Here is a 23,861-nt window from a genome sequence, read left to right on the forward strand (position 1 = left end):
GATTTTTGGGTTTCTGATTTTTGTTCAGAATGGGAAACGACTTTTAAAATGTGCACAAAAAAAAGAAGCCTCAAATATTCATTGGTTTGTTCTGGTATTAAAGTTTTTTCAGAACTCGGCAATTTCAATTTATCGTGTAACTGATTGTTGTTTTTAAAAATTTTTTTTTTTAAATCAGCTTATAATTTTTTTTATTCAGTTGCTTTTGCTAGTTACGATAAATTAAAATTATCAAATTCTGAAGGGTAGCTCCACATTTCCAGAACAAATCGATAAATTTTTGAGTTTCTAGTATTGTTTTAATGAAAAGGACTTCCAAAATTTGTGGCTTAACGTGCTGATTAAAATTCTAATAGCACCATCAGATTGAACCTGAAATATTACCTTTCGAAACAAAATCAGTTTTAGTATAAAATTAAGAGGTAAAATAGACTTTACAAAACATGTTACATTATATCAAATAAATATTAAACGTTATTAATCATAATTAATTATTCATAAAATAATTACACCAAATTATAAACATCTAATTCATCATAGAAAATTATGGCATTTTCTTTTAAAATCCTCAGTGTTTTAAAATTCAATTAGTTCCCTCATTTTATTGCAAATTTTGGCCATTGAGTGTAAACTATAATTTTTCAATTAATTAAGGTTTTTAGTTGGGATAAAAAAGTCAGTGTCACGAGCGGGATTTGAACCCACGATCTTCGCCAAATACGGCGCTGCTCTACCACTTGAGCTATCGTGACATCGATCCACTCGGACACTAACTTCCCCTCTCAACCCCACCTTTTGAAGTTGCCCTCCTTTTTGCCATTTTTCAAATGTCTGTAATCTATTTGATTCTCGGAAACAAATGAAATGGCCACGGAGAGCTTTAGTACAGATATACTTCATTTAACTTATTAAATTCACTAATTTTCGTGCTCCGCTTGACCAATTAATATTTTCCAATTAATTAAGGTTTTTAGTTGAGATAAAAAAGTCATTGTCACGAGCGAGATTCGAACCCACGACCTTCGGCTAAATACGTCTCTACTGTACCACTTGAGCTATTGACTTCGAACTAACTTCGGAAAGTGGTAGAGCAGCGGCGCATCTAGTAGAAGGTCGTGGGTTCGAATCCCCCTCGTGACAGTGACTTTTTTATCTCAACTAAAAACCTTAATTAATTGAAAAATATTAATCTGTCAAGCGGACCACGAAAATTAGTGAAGTAAACTATAATACTCAAAATGTGTAAAGTCGTGGTTGGGCAAAGCAAATAAAACTAATTAATCCTTGTGCTTGGTGATGTAATGATAAGAAATTTAAATTTGTTTCAATGGTTGCAGACAGCACTTATTGCTTGTAGGGCTTCTCACCCAGAAAATGTAATTACAAAGAGCCATTGGAAGGAATAAATGCTCAAAAATCTTTCTCAGAGCTCTCTTTTTAAGGTAGAAACCCTTTTGAAGTAGACACACGTTACTGTTTCAAAATGTAAAATTTTAAAATTACTTAAATAAAGCATAATAGATATCTGACATCTCGCTCATTATTTTTAGGATAAGGTACTGAGAGCGTGCCACACTCTCACTCCTACCTCTAGTTAGGTAATATCCTGCTCTACTCTCTTCACTTTTACACCGAAAACATGTTTTTCATAAACAAATTAAATAAAGTGTTATGTTTTGTAAATATCCCAGTCCCAATAGCGCTAAAATAATAACTTAAAGAGCCAAATGTTTCTATGAACTAATCTAAATATGAAGATAGTAAAGCGCGACATCAAGTCTCAGTACTTTACTTACGAAAAGCGACGTACCGTCCTAAAAGGTTAACACTTGAGACTAATGTACAACTGGTTTTAAACTCTATGCTGAAGATTATACATCATCATTTAGAATGTTTCATGTCTAGGTTGTTAATAACACGTCTAGTTACCTCTATCTATAGGGTGCCTATACAACCTGCTAGGTCTTTCTTTCTTCCTGCACCTTCGCCCCAAGGGCTCTTTCTATTTTTTTCTAAGCCAATTGGATCTGCCTAGCGATCTTTTCGGCCGGAACTTTGTTGGCCTTCTTGGCGGTATCCGGTCGGGACTTGAGAGCTCCATCATAGTCCATGGCTATTACGCACTGCAATTAAAACAGATTTACCGCTCGTGGTTTTTTGGGTGCCATCCTTTCTGTTCCATGATTTTGTAAATTTTTTTTTTGGCTATAAAATTTTTCTCTGTGGCAAACATGTTTTTTAATGCGAGCGCTCCTCCTCTTTCAGCTTCTCTTTTCCACTTGCTTCTTAGCGTATCAAAATTTGTGCATTCAATGAGAGTATAGCCGAGGTGCTCCACATGAACACGATGGGTTTTTCTTAGACGAAATGAATACAGTTTTGCTGCGAAGTCCCCATGCCAGTCATCAATAGTCGACCGATAGGTGCTTCATTTTCAATCTTTGTCTTATGCTAGGGAATATCTGGTATGTATGGCGTCTCTTGGTACTTAAGTCCCACCGACGTTGCCATTATGTCGTTGCCCAGTTAATGACTTCTTAGACGTTTGTAGCATTGATACTCGGCCGTATATCATTTCTAATGTCCCGTACTGCATTTATTACGGTCATTCGCAAAACTATAAGCATCTGTTCTTAGATAACTTGTAATGCCTCCGTCGATGTTGTCCGTAGTTATAAGTTTGGAACACCAAAGGCCGTTTAAAAAAAAAAGATTTATTTACTTTAAAACATACAGAGAAGATTACAGAACAGAAAAGGCGAGAGAATTTTCAGAAGGATGTCGGACGTCCGAAGAACGGGAGAAGTACGCGCTGTTTAAGATAAGCGCCGGGTTTATATGAACTCGTAATGCAGAGTCAGCTAGGCAGTTCCTTCAACTCTTAACTCGTGATGCTTTCATTTGCGCTTTTGTGAGCTCTGCTCAACCTGATTTTTGGATGTTCCTTGACCATGCAGGTGACGCGTAGGCTATAGTTGATTCTCATACTGATTGGTACATAATAAAGCGGCTTTTATAGGTGATACCCCATGTTGGTCCACTTATTGCTCTTATTGGGAGTCCAACTCTTGCACTCACTTCTTTAGTGTGGGTTTCAAATTTGGCTCCTCGCCCAATACTAACACCTAACAACCTAACATTTTGGGGACAAGGTATTGCATGACCATTTATTTTGACGACTAGAGGTCTTCTCATATTCAACCGTAATATTGCTTTTCTCACTTGCCAATTCCTGCTTTATCTTTGTGCAACAATCGGCTACTAAGACAGCTACGTATGCGACTGCAAGGAAGCCACCAGCTTTGATATCATATGGCAGTCAGTCGAACAATATGTCTCATAAAAATGGTCCCAGAACAGAGCCCTGAGGGACTCCTATAGTCACTTCCTTACTGCAGAGCTGACTTGCATCTTCGTATGTTGCGGACCTATTTTGTGGTAGCTAGCGATTAATCTTTGCGTGTCGCCTAGTATGCATCTATGCCATCATGCCTAATGTGCCTAGTATGTACCCATGAAGCAGTACCACATTATCCTTCCTTAGGGGAACCGACCGTGAACCATTGTCCACCCAACTATGTGCCATGTACCAAATTGATAAACGTGATGATAGTAAAGCGCGACATCACGCTCTCAGTACTTCACTTGAAAACGAAGAGCGATGCCCTTCCTGAAAGGGTTAACAGTAGAGACTGTTGAACCACTAGTTTTAAACTCTATACTGAAGATTATACATCATGATTTATAATGTTTCATATCTAGGTTGTTAAAAACACATTTCAACTTACCTCTAACAAATATTTAAGAAGTTTAGCATAAAGCAGCCAACTTAGTTATAAAGCAATCAGGTGCTGTTTTTGATGTGCCTTGACCATGCAGGTGAAGCGTACTCTATAATTGATTCACATACTGATTGGCACATAATAAGGCGGCTTTTATAGGTGATACCTCACGTTGGTCCACTTATTGCTCTTATTTGGGAGTCCAACTCTTGCACTCACTTCTTTTATGTGGGTTTCAAATTTGGCTTCTCACCCAGTAGTAACACCTAACAACTTAACAATTTAGGGACAAGGTATTGAATGACCATTTATTTTTACCGCAGGAGGACTTCTCACATTCAACTGTCCTTTAACATAATAATATTGCTTTTTACACTTGCAAATTCCAGCTTTTTTTTGTGCACCAATCGGCTACTATCTCTATCGCCATTTTCCCAGCTTGCTCAAGACATCTTTTCGTCTGCCTGCAAGATGACAGTTAAGTACAAGGAGGTCACCAGCTTCGATATCATATAGCAGTCCGTCGAACAATATGGCTCTTAAAAATGGTCCCAGAACAGCGCCCTGTGGGACTCCTACAGTCACTTCCTTACTGCAGAGCTGACTTGCATCTTCGTATGTTGCGGACCTATTTTGTGGTAGCTAGCGATTAATCTTGGAGTGTCGTATAGTATTCATTTATGCCACCATGCCTAGTGCGGCTAGTATGTACCCATGAAGCAGTACCATATTATATTTCTTAGGGGAACCAACCGTGAACCATTTTCCATCCAAAGAAGAATGCACATGGTCAAGTATCTGTCAATTTACCTTTCAGAAAGGGTATGATTCGGTGCCACATTTATTTTAAAGAACGGTAAAACGATTATGTATAATATGTTTGAAAACTTTAAAACATACTGAAAAAAAAGAATAATTTAATCAAAAATGTAGAAATAAACATTGGGACTATCTGATTAATGGGTAGCAGTTAAAGAGAGAAAAATCGTGTAATAACATCACTAAACATCATATTCTGATCAAGTCACTGAAATAATTTTACAATACGTGTAAATTTTGAAATATATAATTAAACATTACAATTATGTATTGAAAAACAAGTTTTTAAAGGGAGAAATATGTCTGACAAGAAAACATTATTCAGAAAGCGAACATAACGTTTTTATTGTAGGTCACAGATGAGGGGGAAATCCTGTTTTTCAGTCTCGGAACCTGAAAAAAAAAGGGGGGACGGAAATTCGGAACGGGAAATATATGTGTTCGGGCGAGTTCATCCCCTAGGAAAGGGCAGGAAGTAGCCATCCAGGAGGCAACAATGACCAATCACAAAAGAGTCACCCGGACCGCGACGGCGAATCCAGGATTTCTTAACTTAAAAAAGCTACATTGTGTTTCATCTCCAGCGATAAGGTGTAAAAAATATATTTATAATCCGACCAAACTAGGGGAAAACAGAGTTTCTTTATAACAACAATGGAGGGTTTGATAACAGTAAATATATCTTTATATAGTTTAGTATACTTAATTTTTACAATGTCTTTTCTTCTTTCTAATTCTTTGTCTGTCCTATCTTTGAAACCCGAGCTTTTCGGCTAAAAGGCTGTCTATTACAGGCCTTTATCATTTAGTTTTAGTTCTTTTTTCTTTCAATTAGTCACAAGCATAGACTTCAAACTTACTCTAAAAATCGAAACATTGACTTTGTTTTATCTTTGTTTAACAGATATTAACAAGATTTCTTGAAAATGTTACGCCAAAATTAAATTTCCCTATTATAAACTCATCGTTATGAAAAGATTACAGTCTTATCTGTTGAATAAAGAGGCAAAACCATAGCTAGATAATTTCCTTATTTGAAAAGTAAGCGGAGAGACGAGCTTTCATCAGGCAATATATCAAGAGGGCCAAAGTTTTTCCAGCTTCGTGACAACTATTTTTAAGTGAAACTCCTTGGAACAGCTCCTTTTTAACTCCATAATAATTTCTTCTAATTCCGAAAACTCTCGGAGACGGTTTTTTTTAATTTAATTCGCACAGCTGATCGACGACTATATGAAAAACTGAGATTTCCTCTTGGATCGTTTAAACATTTAAAACGGACATTTAATTTAAATTAACGAGAGACCAGAAGAAAAAAATTAATTTCAAACGATGAGAGGAAAAGTCTCTTTTTTCTAAAGGACTTCTTTCCTTTTCATCAAAAACATTTTTCAGAAATAAAATCAAAAGGGAATTATTATTAACACTTAATCATTAAACCCTAAGCCTTACAGGCAATATAAAATGTAACCATATTAAAACGACTTACTATAAAAAATACATCAATGATGAAAAATAACTCAAGCATTTTTGTTTTAAAAAAAAATAATGTGAGCATATTAATCAAAAATTTTATAGTGCCTGGTTTATTCTTCTCCGTTTATTCTCACCGTTTTTCATCATTATGCTATCTTCAATGAATATCCGTTTCGGTTTGTCTTGTAAAAATCAAATAAGAAACAAGCCATGTATTTGGCCGGTGTCCTTTGTAATCTTTGTTGTATGTTAATCCAACATAACATAAACAAAACATAATGCATAATTTATGTGTTAACGTCCTAATTGGTCTAAACCGTCGGTCGAAAGTATTATTACATTGGTCTCTTTTTTTCGGTGAATCGTGCAAACTTTTGGAACAAAATAGTTATTGCAAAGTGATTTTTAAAAAGAACTAAAAGCAATTTTCGCATTAAATATCATTAAATTTGTATTTTCTATCAAATAAAATTTAATTTTCTGCCATGCATTTATTATATATTTTTAGCAATATATCTCCTACTTACATTATCAATACAATAGTTTAAATATTTTTCAATTATTAAGGTCTTTAGTTGAGATAAAAAAGTCAATGTCAAGAGCGGGATTCGAACCCACGACCTTCGGCTTGATACGCCGCTGCTATACCACTTGAGCTATCGTGACTTCGATCCACTCGGACACTAACTTCCCATCACAACCCCACCTTTTGTATTTTCCCTCCTTTTTACATTTTTTATCTCAACCTTAATCAATTGAAAAGAATTTATTTGGTCAAGAGGACCACGAAAACTAGTGAACTGAGTTTAAATATTTTTTAATATTATTAAATACGATTTCGACAGCTGAAAGGGTATAAATTCAGGCTTTGTAATGAATTTTATATTAGATTTAAAGTTGTTTAATATGTAGGAAAAATATATTTTTTTATTTGTACTAAATTTTATTGAGGTCAAGCGTATTTTTTTAAAAGTGCTTCCTCAGCTATAAAACAAATACATATACCTCTTTTGTGACAAACAAATCTGCTCGCTTTTGTTGTTTTTTTCACCCCGTTTTCTACGTTTACAGGCTCCAAAGAAAGATGACATTTCATTTTTTTAACATGCGCAATACAGTTAGATTGACTGAAAATTTGCATTTTGAATGTCTCAGTCTAAAAAATTGATTTTACATTTTCTGCAAAAAAAATTCTTAGGGTTTTAGAATAATTTTACATACATTTTAGTTTATTTTGGAGGAAAATTTGCTCGTTTGTTTGGTACATTACACTGAGATAAATATTTTTTTCTAAATTTGGATTTTCAGCTAGAATGTTAATAAATTGTATTTGCCTTCTAAAAAAATCGTTCGGTTTTATCCATTTTCTCCTTATATTGTGTACGTTTACTATTCCCTTTGAGAAATAGCGATTTCTTTATTTGGCAGGTAATAAAATTTGAAAATTATGTTGAACGTTTCACTCACCTCAGTCAAAAAAGACTCTAATTAAAACTTTCTGATATAAATTGATATAAATTTGACATTTAATTCAGTATAGATCAGGAACAAATTTGTTATTTTTTATTGCTACTAAATTTTAAAGAGATAAAGATTAGGTTTTTCAGGTATAAAACGAATCATTTAAACATTTCAACTGGCAAAACAGTTCACTTGTTGATTTTTTTTGTTTTGTTTACGCTTTCAATTCGGTGTGAAAAATAGCGTTTTCTTTATTTCATAGGTAATAAATTACTTCATGAGTGCTTACTTCAACCAAAAGGTTCACTAAATTAGACATTTCGGATAAAAATGTTTTTAACATTTTAACATAGATTTGCCGTTTTCTTATGTTTATTTTGTAGGATTTTTTTGCATTGGATTTTAGATAAAACGTTTATCTGTAAAATTAATAAGGTAATAACCTTTTGAATTTTCCCTCCTTTTTGCCATTTTTCAAATGTTAAATGTCATTTGTCGCCGGGAATCAAATAGAATACACGACATTTGATAAATGGCAAAAAGAGGGAAAATATAAAAAAAGGTGGGGTTGAGATGGGAAGTTAGTGCCCGAGTGGATCGATCACGATAGCTCAAGCGGTAGAGCAGCGGCGTATCTAGCCGAAGGTCGTGGGTTCGAATCCCGCTCGTGACGCTGACTTTTTATCTCAACTAAAGACCTTAATTAATTGATTGGGTACTATGTTTTTTCTTAATATTTTAAAATCATTTTTCTCATATATGTTTATTTTGCGGAAAAAATTTCACTTTTATTGGTATTAAATTTTTCTGAGATTCACATTTTTTTTAAGCATTCCTCTTCTGCTAGAAAACGAATTGATTGTGCTTAAAGGCTCTCACTTACTCCAAGGATAAATACAGTTATTCTTTATTAGAACACTTTCTAAATTGTATTTCCTTAGATGAGAAATAAATTTTCCAGATGTGTTGTATAAGTACTAAATATAATGACTGGGCCATTTTTTGATTAAGGAAAGTTTAAGACTCAAAATAGTCTAAAGGGGTGATAGGTGTGTTGGTAAGATTAAAAATCACCTACTTTTAAAGGGAAGACGATCGTTAGAAATAGGCTTGAGGTCCTTTTTCACCCTCGTGCCCACCGTCTAAACTACTCCTCTCGGCCCCTCCTTGATTAAAAAATACAATATACTTTTATTGCCGTGAAAAAGGTTCCGACAAAGGGGAAGTGCGGACTGCAGGGGCGGCGGCTACCAGGAGCCGGAGAAAAGGGGAGATCACGACGGGGATTTATACATCCTCTAAAAGAAAGGGGTTGTAGTTCTTCCTCCTGCTTCCTTCATCTGGACGACACTAATTTGTAGTTCATCCAATTTTTAGCTCTAACAAGACATCTTTATCTGCCTATTAACTTTATTTATTTGACAAGGCGTTAATTCTCTTGTTGGATTTATAAAATTAAGTATTTATTACGTTTCGCCCTTAATCTCCTTTGGATGTTAACATTGTCTAAGGGCCAAAATTAAACCTCAAAGACAAAATTAAGTTCGGGGGTTAGTTAACACCGTATTGCTCCATGTTTAAGCATTTTAACTCTCCTAATATTAATTATTAGTAATTTGGAGATGTTGAAATGAAGTCTGGTGGGATGTAGGTCTTAGAAAAACATTTTCTTTATCGTGCCAACGTTTCGGTCTTTATTGAAATCATCTTCAGGGCTCAAAGTGTTTGTTTTCCGTGTAGATGTGTCATTATTGTGTGTCGTGTTAAGAGTAGCAGCATTAAAAACATTAAGGCACGAACAAAAAAATGACACAAATTAAAACTCAGTGCCGCCAACATAATACAGACACCCTAAAAAAAATCTACAAATATCAAAAAATTGCATACAATTTCCTTTTTGATCAAATTAAAAACAAACACACCATAAAACTGAACAATTTAATCGACAAACAGACACCTAATAACACAAACAATTGGTTTCTAAATCTAACAAAAACTAACATTCCTCCATAAATCCAAAACTTCCTATCACTTAGTCCCAAACATTCCATTCCTTACAACAAAACAGATTTCCCAACAACTAAATTAATTACTGATTTGACTACGCAATCAAAAGTCAAGAAAAACAGAAGAAGAAAAAGACATAACACGATCAAAATGCATTAATACAATAACAAATCACTTACAACACCTCACTACAAATCAACACAAAATATCTCAACGAACAAACACCAAAACAAAAAAAATCGTCAAAATAATACAGACATACGCATTATTTCTGCTGATAAAACAAACAGTAGCAATCAGCAAAAAAGATTACAAGGGAAAAATTAACGAAATTATTAACGACACAAACACATACAGCACAATCAAATCCGACTCTACCCCTTCTCTCCATTTTGCAGTTGTTAGGTAATGGAGGTATCTTTTACCGGTTGATTATCCAAATCTTTTTATGGACAATTTTCTCCAATATTTTTGCACAAAAATTTTGCTTTATTGGTCACACTGCTTTTTCCGAATGCGTGATCTTCTCTCGTCGGGAGGAATACATTTGAGCATATTAAATGTCTTATGTGGTACAAGCTCTGCGTGAATCCACCAAATAAATACTTTTCAGTAAGAAATATTGTTTTAAGCTTGTGAAACGGAGGAATTTAGAAATATCTAAAGGATCGGTCATACAGAAAGCTATCTGTCGAGTCGGAAGCGAAATATATAAACATAAAACAGCAAAATCTCACTGGCACTCTCGACACGACACGCAAGAATGGCACAATTACACAGAAGACAAACACTTTGAGTGAGTAGAAATACTTTGATCGAATATAAAAAATATATTTTGCAATGTATAAATTCACTTTTCCACATCAAAAATGTATTTGTTGGATGTAAACAATGTTTGTAAATCCCAGATGATCTCAATAAAGATCGAAACGTTGGCACGATAAAGAAAATGTTTTTCTGAAACCTACATCACACCAGACCGCATCTCACGATTTCTGAATAATTTTTGCAGACCGCCGGTCGATATATTTCGTTGTACGCAGTTTGCATCATACCTTTTATACATAACGCGATCTATCGCTTCCAGGCCGATTTTGTCAAACGACAAGCCCAGTAGTTCAAAATCGTAAATACGTGTTATCTTTCGTTGATAACATAAACTCAATCTTGTAAATCTCGGCAGGGTTAGATGATGATTTGTGAATAGTAAGACACTGCTACTCAGAAAACACTTAGGTAGCTAAAGCAGACCCATAAACCGATAAAGGAACATCGATCTATTTGCAATTAGGAGAGGAGGCCAAGTTGTCTAATTATATCTGGCTCTGAGCCACTTTTTTCTTTTTCGGCCTTACAGAGGCTCTCCGCCTTTGGAAAAGGCCTTGTCCAACTTGATGTGGATTCCGTCCAAGAAATTATAGCGAGGTGGGACGAGGCCAGGGCGATGTCGACGTAGTTAAACAGTTCCCGCAGCCGGCTTGCCAAGAATTCCCACTCGGGGGGTACCCGCTCATCCGGTTCTATTTTCCAAATTAAAATCAAAGTTTCCAAAGAGAAAAATAAATTAATTCAATTGCAAAGATGAGGTTGAAAAAGTATAAAAGCTAGCCTTTTAACTTAATAGTGTTATAAGTTTAATTCTTCCAGGCAGTTTTTTCAACTTCTTACAGTATAAATTGAGTAAAGACTGCAGAGAAATAATTAATATCCAGGGTATCTAAATGATGAAAAAAGGGCGATTGGAATTGGAAACTTTCATCAAGTTTCGGATTTATTAGTGAAAACAAAGAATGAACGGCATGCTCCGATGTTCGAGGCATGTTAATAACACATTCCTCACTCCCAAGCATATACAGTTGAAGAAGATAACGAAACCATCCTAATTAAACAGGTTGAGTGAGGGGGTGCCAATTCTCGGAACGCTTGCAAGTGTAGTTCGTTGAGTCTTTGTTTAAAATAATTAAAATTGATTGAATAATTGACCGATAGTTTTATTTGGTAGGAAAGTGTGATGATAAAAATATTCTTAATTAGTGAAAGTTCAAGGCCTATTTCTGATAAATTATAAAGAGAAGAGTCGAGAACGAAGATGCCGCCAAATAACCCGAAGACTTCACGACCTTTCCCATCCCCTGGTCATCTACGCCTCTCAAGTCTATGTAAATGTTGTACAAAAAGAATGGTGAAACTGCCGTGCTCGGAAAAATAGAAATAGTCCTGCCAACTGTAGCAGGTTAAGAAAGACGTCGGTCCCTTGGACACGGAGTACTGGTCGAAAACGGAAGAAGCCATACTGATGTGTCATACTAGAATAACATACTGCATCTTTTTAGTAGTTCACATAGATGCTTATTATGCAAGGATAAAATGATAGCACCTTTCTAATTGTGCAAATGTTGGCAATATTTTACCATACTTAGACGGGATATCGGGATTTTTAAATGTATGTAGTGTGTATCATGTTTTTATTGCGCTTGTGTTAAATTTTTGTGAATATATTGGAATTAATGTAATTTGTCAGCGTAAATTAAGGGGTCGTTTAACCCGAGGAATAACGAATACTCTGGGGTGATTGTGTGACGTTTGGAGAGTAAAAGTAAGTTATTACCGAGAATGGGGTGGGTTTGACCCCGCCTAGGAGGATATCGAGTAGTCCGGGGTGAGAGTGTGACGTCTGGAGGTTAAAAGTAAGTTATTAGCGAGAGTGGGGTGGGTTTGACCCCGCCCAGGAGGATATCGAGTAGTCCGGGGTGAGTGTAAGACGTCTGGAGGTTAAAAATAAGTTATTAGCGAGAGTGGGGTGGGTTTGGCTCTGCCCCGAGGAATATCGAGTACTCTGGGGTGATTGTGTGACGTTTGGAGAGTAAAAGTAAGTTATTAGNATATATAAAATTTTCCATATTTAAGTTGAATCATCATTTTTGTACACATTTTTGTAGGTAAATGGTCAGAGAGTTATTTACTATGAAAAATTATGAAGTTCCACAGCATGGAAAATATCCAACCCATTATAAACTTAATTCTGATATTTTTTGAGTCATTATATCCATTTTGACTTAATGCTCTAAACAACATTAATAAAATTGGACTTTAGTTGGAGTGAAAAATTTGTGAATGTATTTTTCAAATTATTAGCAATAATCTAAGAAAAAGGTACCTTCATATTTTATTATCATTTAATATGAATAAAATGTTCAAGTGAATTAGAACTGTGCCTGGCATTTCAAAAATTATAATAGCTTTTCTGTAGACAGGAGAATCGAAATCGTTTTCGTTTTTCCTTTAACGATTATTTAAAATCAAGAGTTATATAACTGTAAATGATCGAATAGTGAGGAGCGATCAAGTGAAAAGTTAATTGAACTTCGATTAACTACGAAATTAATTATCCGAAGGCAACTTTAATCACGGAAAATCGAATATTGGGGGGAAACGCTTTTGCTAGAAACTGTTTCCTGAGAACTAAACGTTCAATTCAACAATTAGTTAATTGAGTCTGCATTTGGTACTGACGAATCTTGTATCGATTTTCTATGGGGAAATAATTATGGACTTCATAGCATCGAACATGCAAGATTTGATTTATCTTTGACGCCGATCTTGCTTATTTTTTATTTCGAGACCTCTAGCATTTCTGCAATACATATCGTATCGTATAATTATTCTATTTATTTCATTTTCATTTGGAAAAATTAACTCAATTTGGCATCATGTGGATTTCATATATTTTATATCGACCATTATTTTTAGGTAAATGTAAAAAATAACTGGCAATGGTAGTCGAATAATCTGGATCTCGGTACTGTTTGAAAGAAAAAACAAATTCAATTGATATTTGCCAAGCTTCGGACTAATTTTAAGGTCATAATCAGGACTAAACAATCTTAAAGATGTGTACAAATTGACATTTATCGACACAGGAGGTTACAATCCCTGGCGATGGTGGGACTGAATCTACCTTCAAAGAAATTTGACGCCATCTAGAGAGCGGGAGGGGCGAAAGAGAGAGAGGTGGGGAGAGAGTAATAACCTCCCGCAATCAGTGTTGTTTCCAGTGTTGCCCTATTTTACATTCTTAAAAACAAATTATAAAGATGGGAGATCAGGGATGATGGCATGAAGATAAAAAAATTGATTTCTAATGTGGTGTTTTCGGCTGTATTTAACGCCTTCGTCAGAACTATATTGAATTAAGAGCAATTTTGCAATTACAGGTTACATATATACAAAGTTATAATTATGACAGACTTACTTGAAAATCTATTTTAAACCTTCATGATTAGTCCGGACATGTGGTACTAATAGAATCCAGCCCAAGAGGTTTCAATCCCTGGCAATGGTGGGACTGAATCTACCTTCAAAGAAATTTGAAGCCATCTAGAAAGAGAGAGGGGAGAAAGAGAGAGGGGGAGAGTGATAACCTCCCGGAATCAGTGTTGTCTCCAGTATTGCCCTATTTTACATTCTTAAAAACAAATTATAAAGATGGGAGATCGGGGATGAAGGTATGAAGGTACAAAAAACTTGATTTCTAATGTGGTGCTCTCGGCTGTATTTAACGCCTTCGTCAGAACTCTATTGATTTAAGAGCAATTTTTCAATTACTTATGTAAAAAGTTATAATAATGATAGACTTACTTCAAAACCTATTTTAAAACTTCATCATTAGTCAGGACATGTGGTCCTAATAGAAGCCACCGAGAGAGCATATTGTTATCTTCCCCAATCATCAATGATGCAAACGGCTCACGAAATGCCCTTAAGTGAATTTCTTTGGTTATAGACAAGAGCAAAGTACATATCTAACAATTTCGAATAAAACAATTACTAGTTTTACAAATAATAATGGTAAATAAATTACCAATAATAATATTTAAATAATACAATATTACAACAACAATCAACAATGAATAATTAGTTATGAAAAGAACCATAAATTATATTCTAGTCAGAAATATCTGATTTCAAATTACAGGCTTTTTTATCTGCTTTTATGTAAAGCATTTCTTTAATTAACCTGCTCCGCAAGCTACGGTCTTTATCTTTCCATCTTCTCAAAATCAAATTTTTGTTTGAATTTATATCAGTGTTGGGAAAGGTCTGTTCCATGTTTATCTTTGTCCCTGCAATCATATTCATCTGTCTCTAAGTAACTGCTTAGTTTGCCCATAATTTACACTTTCACAATTCCAGCAAGACAATTTGCAGATTACATTACTGTATGGTTCACTGGGTACTGGGGATTTCAATTTTGAGAAAACATAGTACTCTAATCTATTAGGACCACATGTTCGGTCTAATCATGAAGTTTTTTTTAAAAAGTTTTTCACGTAAATTTATTTAATAATCATATTTTTATATATGTGTCCTGTAATTAAAAAATTGCTCTTAATTAAATAGAGTTCTGAAGAAAGCATTAAATACAGCCGAAAGCTCGACATTAGAAAACAAGTTTTTTCTTTACTTTCAGGGCTTCATCACTGAGCTCCCATCTAATTTACCATCGAAACTACGCAGTATAAAAAAATTAACGATTTGAACTAATTGTAAGTTAGCAATAAATTCATACGACCTCAATTTCAAACAGTGTTGTCCAAGCACGTGATGGAGAAAAAACAATATTAACTGTATTAAATTCCCTAATTTCGTGGTCCGCTTGACCAATTAATATATTAAAATTAAGGCAAAAAGGATGGAAAATTCAAAAGGTGGGGTTGAAGAGGGAAGTTAGTGTCCGAGTGGATCGAGGTCACTAAGGCTCAAGTGGTAGAGCAGCGGCGTATCTAGCCGAAGATCGTGGGTTCGAATCCCGCTCGTGCCATTGACTTTTTTATTTCAACTAAAAACCTTAATTAATTGTAATTAACTGTATTATTAATCTTTCAATTGATTAAGGTTTTCAGTTGAGATAAAAAGGTCAGTGTAACAAGCGGGATTCGAACCCACGACCGTCGGCTATATAAGCTATATACTTATTAAATTCACTAGGTTTCGTCGTCCGCTTGACCAATTAATATGTTTCGATTTTTTCACATCTTATCTCAACTGAAAACCTTAATTAATTGAATTATTGATTAATTGAAATAAATGATACCAATTGATATTAATTGGTCAAGTCGACCACGAAAACTAGTAAATTTAATAAGTTAAAATGAAGTATATCTTCACTAAAGATCTCTGTGGGCATTTCATTTGTCGTCGAGAATCAAATAGATTGATTACACGACATTTGAAAAACGGCAGAAAGGAGGGAAAATTTTTAAAAAAGTGAGGTTGAGGTGGGAAGTTAGTGTCCCGATTGGATCGAAGTCACGATAGCTCAAGTGGTAGAGCAGCGGCGTATCTAGCCGAAGGTCGTGAGTTCAAATTCCGCTCGTGACACTGACTTTTTTATCTCAATTGAAAAACTTAATTAATTGAAATATATTAATTGGTCAAGCGGACCACGAAAACTAGTGGAGTTACATTTTACGTAAATTATTTTACTTTACACTTTATTATTCCAAAGTATTTTCTGATTTTAGAAACAACAACTGACTTGGTTTTTGTTTACGCAATTAAGTTTCATTTCCCTTTCATAACAAACTTGATGCCTCCTTCTAACACAAGGTTTTCAAGAAATTTGGAAATTATTACATCTAATGATCATTGGAAATTTTTATCTAAGAAATATAATCTAGTCTTCTCATTGACCCCTGAAAATATCTATAATTGACATGTCCATTTTTTGGGTTCTCGTCTCCAAGATAGTTTCTCGGCATAGGGAAGAACGTTTATTACGTGTACGAACATCTACAGGCTTGTCTCTTTACAATGAATTAGAAGATTCACCCATTTTTGATTCCTAGAAGTATAATTTTTATGGTCTTTCCTTGCCTGAACAACGGTAAGCTTATATGTAAAGTTTTAAATGTAAATTTAGCTGTGTGGAGTAGGCGTAACTTTGGTATATGTTTCCTGTGCAATTTTCGTTCTGACTGTGTTTCACTTTTTGGCAGAGTGCTCGATTTTGGGTTAGCTTTTGCTCTTACACCTTGGTTGTTTTACACTGCAAGAAGTGAGATATTGCAGAGAATGGTTCGTATTCTCAATGCTCCATTCGGTTTGAGCTAAAGGTACGAATTGATTCAAGAATTCAATTTGCGCAAGAAACTGCATTGACCACAATAAATTTTGCTTTAACAGAAACATTCTTGCGCAATAATAGTGAACCAGGTTTTATTTATGGCCATTTCCGACGCTGACATCTTTCTTAATAAATTTTTCGACGAATAAAGTTGAGGGGATAAATATTACTCCTAAATATTTGTATACTTACCACCTCTATAAGTTCACCTCTGAACTGTTAACTGTACTACGTCGGGATAGACAGAAATAATCTTCCAGAAGCAGTGTGGCTTAAATAAGTAATGGAGGGAAAGCAATGTTAGCTACCTTAACTTATTTTCGAAATTACTATTGACTTAAGGACATATTTTAATTGTAGTCAGGTGATGGTGTAAAAACAATTCTTGGCTGTTCTTAATAATAAAATAGTAGTACAATATAAAAAGGATAGAGAAAAATTAGTTATGCATGATGGACAATATTGTTTCATGACCAACATCAACAGTTTAAAAATGTGATGTACGTACAACTTAACCCTGCTTAAAAATCAGCACAACCTGCTGTTGGTAGTAACAACTTTTTTTCTTTTATAAATTTGAATTTTTAGCAAATTGTTACAGACATTAGGCCTGATACATAACATAAGGTTTTCCACCCTAAATTTGTGCAACCAATGAAAAAGGAAAATTGGATTGTTTCAATTGAAATCTAATAAAGAAGAAAATTATTATTTTAGGGAAATTCTCTTATCAAATTTTATTAAAAATTTGTCCAGTGTAATTTACCTTCTTACATATTGAATAATGTCCTGGTGGTATTAAAGGGAAAACTTGGCGATAATTATGTTGGGGTCCTCAAATCTCCAGCTCGTAGTAGTTTCCCCGAGTGCATTAATAATACATTATAAAGTTTGGCAACTTATCTCGGCTCACTTATCCAACTTCGTGCCCTTCTCTTACGTACAAATATTGAGTAATATACGGTTATTGTTTAAATAGTATTTAATTTGAGCGCTGAAGTTCAACGGCCTTTTTTAATTTTTCAATTCGATACAAATATTCCAAGAATTTATTACATCTCAAGAAAGAATAAGCCGTGAAAAAATTAGAGAATGTAATATTTTGTATATCATTAATATAAAAGTCTTGTTGTAGGAATATTAAGCCAAGAGAATCTCTGTCTAACATTAAAAACATATATTGGTTTTATTTTGAATTGAACTTCTGATATTTTTGCACAATTTTGTGCCCACTCTTTTTTATGGTTAGGTTTTTTTAAGTGGCACTGCATGTCGGCTGTTAATAGGAGATGCAGATTCCAGCATGTCGCTGATGTAAAATTTGAAAAGAAGAAGAGTTTTGGGAAAAGGTCATACCAAGATCACACACGAACTTTTTCTAATGGGAGTGACACCAAGTAAGCGTCCGTTGTGGGGAGATCTTATCGTGGTAGATATAATAACAGACTCCAAAGAACAAAGTGTGCAAAGAAAGATATAAGACATCCAAGACAAAGATTTGTGAAGTGTGTATATAATTTATTAACGTGAATGGAGGGCATATCCTCCCGAGGAATATCGAGCACCCTGAGGTAGTGTGAATGAAAACAAAACTATCATGTTTTTATCTTGTCTCTGCTGTCTATTTGTGTTATATTATTCACCATTGACGAGAGCCTGAGGTACAGATCGGCCAGCAATAGAATAAAAAAAAGGGAGAGTTGTTTACCATTATTACAGAAAACTCAATTCACTAGTTTTCTTGGTCCGCTTGACCAATTAATATATTATAATTAATTAAGGTTTTTAGTTGAGATAAAAAAGTCAATGTCACGAGCGGGATTCGAACCCAAGACCTTCGGCTAGATACGCCTCTGCTCTACCACTTGGGCTATCGTGACCTCGATCCACTTGGACACTAACTTCCCATCTCAACCCAACCTTTTGAATTTTTACTCCTTTTTCCCATTTTTTAAATGTCGTGTAATCGGATTGGATTTGGCCACGGAGAGCTAATTTCAACTATCGCCGAGAATCGAATGGGGGTTGAGATGGGAAGTTAGTGTCCGAGGTGGATCGAGGTCACGATAGCTCAAGCGGTAGAGTAGGCATATCTAGCCGAAGGTCGTGGGTTCGAATCCCGCTCATGACATTGACTTTTTTTATTTCAACTAAAACCCTTAATTAATTGAAAGATATTAATTGGTCAAGGGGACCACGAAAACTAGTGAATTTAATGAGTAAAAATAAAGTATACACTAAAAACCTTAATTAATTAAAACATCAATACTTCCCGGAGAAACAGTAATAGAAATTAGTAAGTTTAAAAAACAATTATTCAACGAAATGTAGTTAAGGACGAAAAATAGTTAATTGAAAATAATGTTTGCTTAAAATACTTTGTAAAAATTATACAGAAAATAATTTTTTGTAAGTACTAAAATCATTAAAATCATGGGTTTTTTTCGAGAAAGCAGTTTTAATTTCTTTACGTGAACTGAATTTTAATTAATCATTTTTTCTAACTTGTAACGCCATTACTGTCCCGTATTCTGAACTTTATAAAAGTTGAAGTGCAAACTTTTTATCGACTTAAATCCTTTGCTGGATAAATATCCTCAGTGCAACTGCACTCTTCGTACTGGTGATCTTAGTTGGCGCGTTATAAAAAACTTTTCCTTCGGATATCCTTGTTTTTAACAGGAAAATATCCTTACTTTCGATTTCCTCAGCCCTACTTGTACAGCACGGTTGAACAACTCTTCAAGCTTTTTTTATTAATCATTTCCTTTAATGACTATTAATAAAATAGTAAATAAATGTATGTAAAAATAAATATTTTAATGTATAATTTTTTTAAAATTTTGAGTTAAAGAAAGATTTTGATCTCGAAATTAAAATGTAACAGATTTTCGAATAAATTTCCGCATTAATTTTTCATTCATTTTTATCACAAATAAAAATATTTTACATATTTTGACAGTTCTATTTCACAAAGAACCCAATGTCGCAGGGCCTGTAGCTTTCCATATTATCCATTTTCCCATTTCTAAAGATAGGGGTTGCAATAGACAATTTCAAAGTATCGAAGAATTACCCTTGTTTCATGATTAAATTTAACAGTTTGCAAAAAATCTATGGATTTATTAAAAAATAAAATATTTTTCCTGTTCTCGGTCTGGTGTGATGTAGGTTTCAGAAAAACATTTTCTTTATCGTGCCAACGTTTCGATCTTTATTGAGATCATCGTCAGAGCCTGGGATTTAGAAACATTGTTTACATTTACCAAATTCATGTAGGATGTGGAAAAAAGTGAATTTATACAATGCAAAATATATATTTTTTATATTTAATGGGCGGGGAAGGAAGTCGGTATAGAAAACACATTTTTGTATAACGCGTCGGCTTTTTGAGGTGAAAAGAGCGGACGAAGGGAAAAACATTGGTAATGATTCGAATTACACAGAAGACAAACATTTTCAGTGAGTAGAAATACTTTGATTGAATATAAAAAATATATATTTTCATTGTATAAATTCACTTTCTTCCACATCCTACATTTATTTGTTAAATATAAACAATGTTTATAAATCCCAGGCCCTGAAGATGATCTCAATAAAGATCGAAACGTTGGCACGATAAAGAAAATGTTTTTCTGAAACCTACATCACACCAGACCGCATCTCAAGATTCCTGAATAATTATCGACTAACAGTCACTAATCACCACACATTTAAATAATATATTATAAATCTGTATTCAATAAGCATACTTTAAAAAATAAGATCTAACTATTATAGTACATGTTGCTTCTTTTTTCAAAGATATCGTTGTTATATATAATTGATTTTATTCAACTGTTGAAACATTTAAAAAAGTGCCTGCTGCTCATTTCGATGATAAAGGTTATTAGTTATGCAATCGCATTAAGTTTATTTTAGTACGAGGTTTGCTTTTATTTAATTTTTATGTATATATGTCAATGCCCTTCTTGTTTATCTTTGATTCTTTATACATAAAATTTATCATACTTTTGACATTTTGTCCCTCTATTTTTCAGATATTACAACTTCAGATGAACGACTACAGATACCATTATATGTTTACGACCTTCGTAAGTAAACAATTATTTTTGAAATTTGAGATAAATCTAATTTTGTTTTATTTTACTACATACATTTAGATTTTGTATTAAAAAAAGATCGAGAATAGGGCCAAAATAAATGAAAAATACAATTTCATTTAAAATAGGTTAAAATTTTAATGAATTTTATAAGAAAAATTATCATTTTTTTAATCTAAGGTCTTGGTTTAGATGAAAAAGTTAGTATCACGAGAGGGATTCGAACCTACGACCTTTGGCTCAGTAAGCCATTGCTCTAGCCACTTGAGATATCGTGAAACAACAAACTTCACTTGTTTTTTTTTACTCTTTAGTCCAATTTCCTTCTGTAATTTGCTGATGCTTTGTTTGTGGATTGGTCATTCTCTGGATTGGCTTAAAACGTAGTTGTCTAACAGTGATCGCCTACTCGAACGCTTTTTATTTCTGGAATAAAATCAAGAATTATTCAAATTCCGGAAATAAAGAGTGCATTGATTAGGACACGTGTTGCCGAACCGTCGCTTTATAACTTGAAGTTCTATTGTTTAAAAAATATACTTTTTTATTATTTATCTACTGTTAACCAACAGAGCAAACCAAATGTTTGATATATCATACCCGAAGCTGTACAAATCGCCACTTTTCCTCTCCCCCATTTATTGCAAATAATCGTACGATTATAGGTCACGACAGGGGCGTGCAAATGGTACTAGATAGGTGAGAAATCGCAGGTATGAATCGGCCCAAATCTGTTCCAGATGCGAATCCGATTGAACATGTCCGGAATCCACATCAACGTCGGCCGTTCAATTCAAACGAGGACGGCAGCCGACGCCGCAAGACTCGAAAATACGATTCGGATAGACGTTTATAAATAAATTGTTAAAAATAGAGTTTTATTATTTATACAGTTTAACATACAGATATCCATACGAATTTCAAGATGAAAATGATAATGTGGTTTAAACTCAATAAATCAATCGATTTTTAAAATAAAAAAATTGCCTATAGATTCAAAGGTATTCATAAATGATTACGATTTTTTTCTTTAAAAGTGATTGGTTTGTATGGATTTTCTGTGTCACTGAGCAGGTAACTGTGTAATTGCTTTATTGGTTATTTATTTTATACATTCCGTCGTTGGTCACTTGTTGCTGTAGGAATTTGTAACTAGCATATTGACCACCTTGTACGCCAGCCTTGATTTTTTAAAAGTTATTTTTTGTCTTACCTGGAACAATCTTTCCGAAAGGTAAGAGGTCAAAAGTTCAATTGTCTTGGGAATATTTTTCTTTTTTTAGTAACTTCTATATTAAACCTCTTTCTCTTATTTGCTTTCTATATCTATCTACCTACCTATCAGTTTTATCGATATTGTTTTATTTACTCTTCTTCTATTTTCTTCTTCTTCACTCATCTCGATGATTTTATTTTAATAGCGTTTATTCTTTGTTCGGATAGAATTTTAAGATAAGTGAGGACATCTGATATTTTAAATACAGTTACAGCTTTAGACTATTCTGTTGGCCTGCTTTTAGCAGCAGGTAATGTTAACGATCATCACTTTTTTTGTCGGATGTCGGATAGAGATTTATTAATTGCAAGTAGGTAAATACTCTATAAGTAAAAAATAAATATTGATTTTCACATATGACATCACATTCAACAGCGTCCGCATCACTGGAGAGTGTGTATCGTTCGGTTAGTTAGGTTGGTTTAGAATTGCGGTTAGGGTTAGGTTAGGTTACGTAGTGTTTATGTTAGAGTTAGGGTTATTTGAGGTTACATATCTCTGATGGGGAAGATATGCGAGGACTAAGTTTGTTTTTACTTTTGCGATGTCAGGTGGGTAGCCACTGTTGACATGTAGAGTCCAAGTTTTTTAGACTATTGGTGCCTAGGGTACAATAGAAAGGGATTAGTTTAGGTTATGTGGGGTTAGTATGCTAGTTTGAAACGGGTCGGGTTAGGTCGTGTGAGGATTGAGACGCGTTTAGTTATACATCCATGATTCAATGATTTTCCCTAAAAGAGAGAAAATGTGGTTTGTTTTTATTTTTCCCATGACATGTGGGTGGCTATTTACTCTTGACACGGGGAATCCATGATCTGGTGACAATTGGCTGGTGCTTCAGTTTAGAGTTCGGAAGGGGTTATTTGTTTACGTGGGGTTAATATTTGGATTGGGGTAAATCCACAGACCAAACTGATGGTAAACCTAGGTTAATATGCTACAGTTTTACAGTGTGAAATCATAGCGATTGAACAATGAGCCGGATAAATAAAAAGGCTAGGAATGTATTCCTGGAAGATTTTTCTGAAGAACAGGCAGCACTAAGGGAGACGGAAGTCAGTGACACTAATGACCTGACCATGTCATTGGTCCATGGGTACTCAGGGCAAAGAGGAAACGAAAAGGTTTGACTCTCTAGTTCCTATACCCTACTGTGGCTTAGCACCCCGCCACAAAAGAGGATCTTAAAAAGGATCCTTAATGAGTCCAAAACTTGTTGGAACAATCCCACAAGTATGAGGCACGCAAAAAGGTTCATAGAAGTTCCCATCCCCAAAACTTACAAAAGAATTACTGGAAGGCAACCACAACCGAACCAGGATTCTAGTTGGACTCCAGACAAAGCACTGCCACATAAGCAAGCACATCCACTGGATAGAAATACAGACAGAAGAAACACTGTGCAGATACAGCCAGGAAAAGGAGGAGAGCGCAGAACACATTTTATGTTTCTGTGAAGGTCTATGTAGGTGCAGATTCTTGCAACTGGACCAGAAAAGCTGCAAGCAAGATCCGATACTATGGTGCCGCTGGCAAACCTATGGAGGCTGCCTAACAACCTGAAACTGGCCTGTGAGTTATAAAAACAAGGCAGCACAATAGATCTACTCAGGTCGAGGCAGTAGGCCTTGTGGCCGCCTCTTTTATCCCTATCCCTATCCTTAATATATGGATTACGTGTAGGCGAGGTATGTGTTTGAGTTAAGGACTGCTTAGGTTAGGTTTCTATGGTCACGATTATGACGGGTAAGAATTAGGGCAGGTTATATATCCATTTTTTTTCAACTTGCAACGAGGTTGCTTGAATCTTC

General features: G+C 34.5%; 1 protein-coding gene across 1 annotated transcript in view; it reads left to right on the forward strand.

Moving 5' to 3' along the window:
* Positions 1 to 23,861, forward strand: part of LOC106674284 (glutamate receptor ionotropic, kainate 2) — a 306,995-nt gene that overhangs the window by 132,982 nt on the left and 150,152 nt on the right. Inside the window, exon 5 of the mRNA XM_024226052.1 lies at positions 20,712 to 20,765. Coding sequence (XP_024081820.1) covers positions 20,712 to 20,765 — 54 coding nt within the window. The remainder of the gene's footprint in view (positions 1 to 20,711; positions 20,766 to 23,861) is intronic.

This window comes from Cimex lectularius, unplaced genomic scaffold, assembly GCF_000648675.2.
Source record: "Cimex lectularius strain Harlan isolate CLEC.00 unplaced genomic scaffold, Clec_2.1 scaffold110, whole genome shotgun sequence".
Taxonomy (NCBI): domain Eukaryota; kingdom Metazoa; phylum Arthropoda; class Insecta; order Hemiptera; family Cimicidae; genus Cimex; species Cimex lectularius.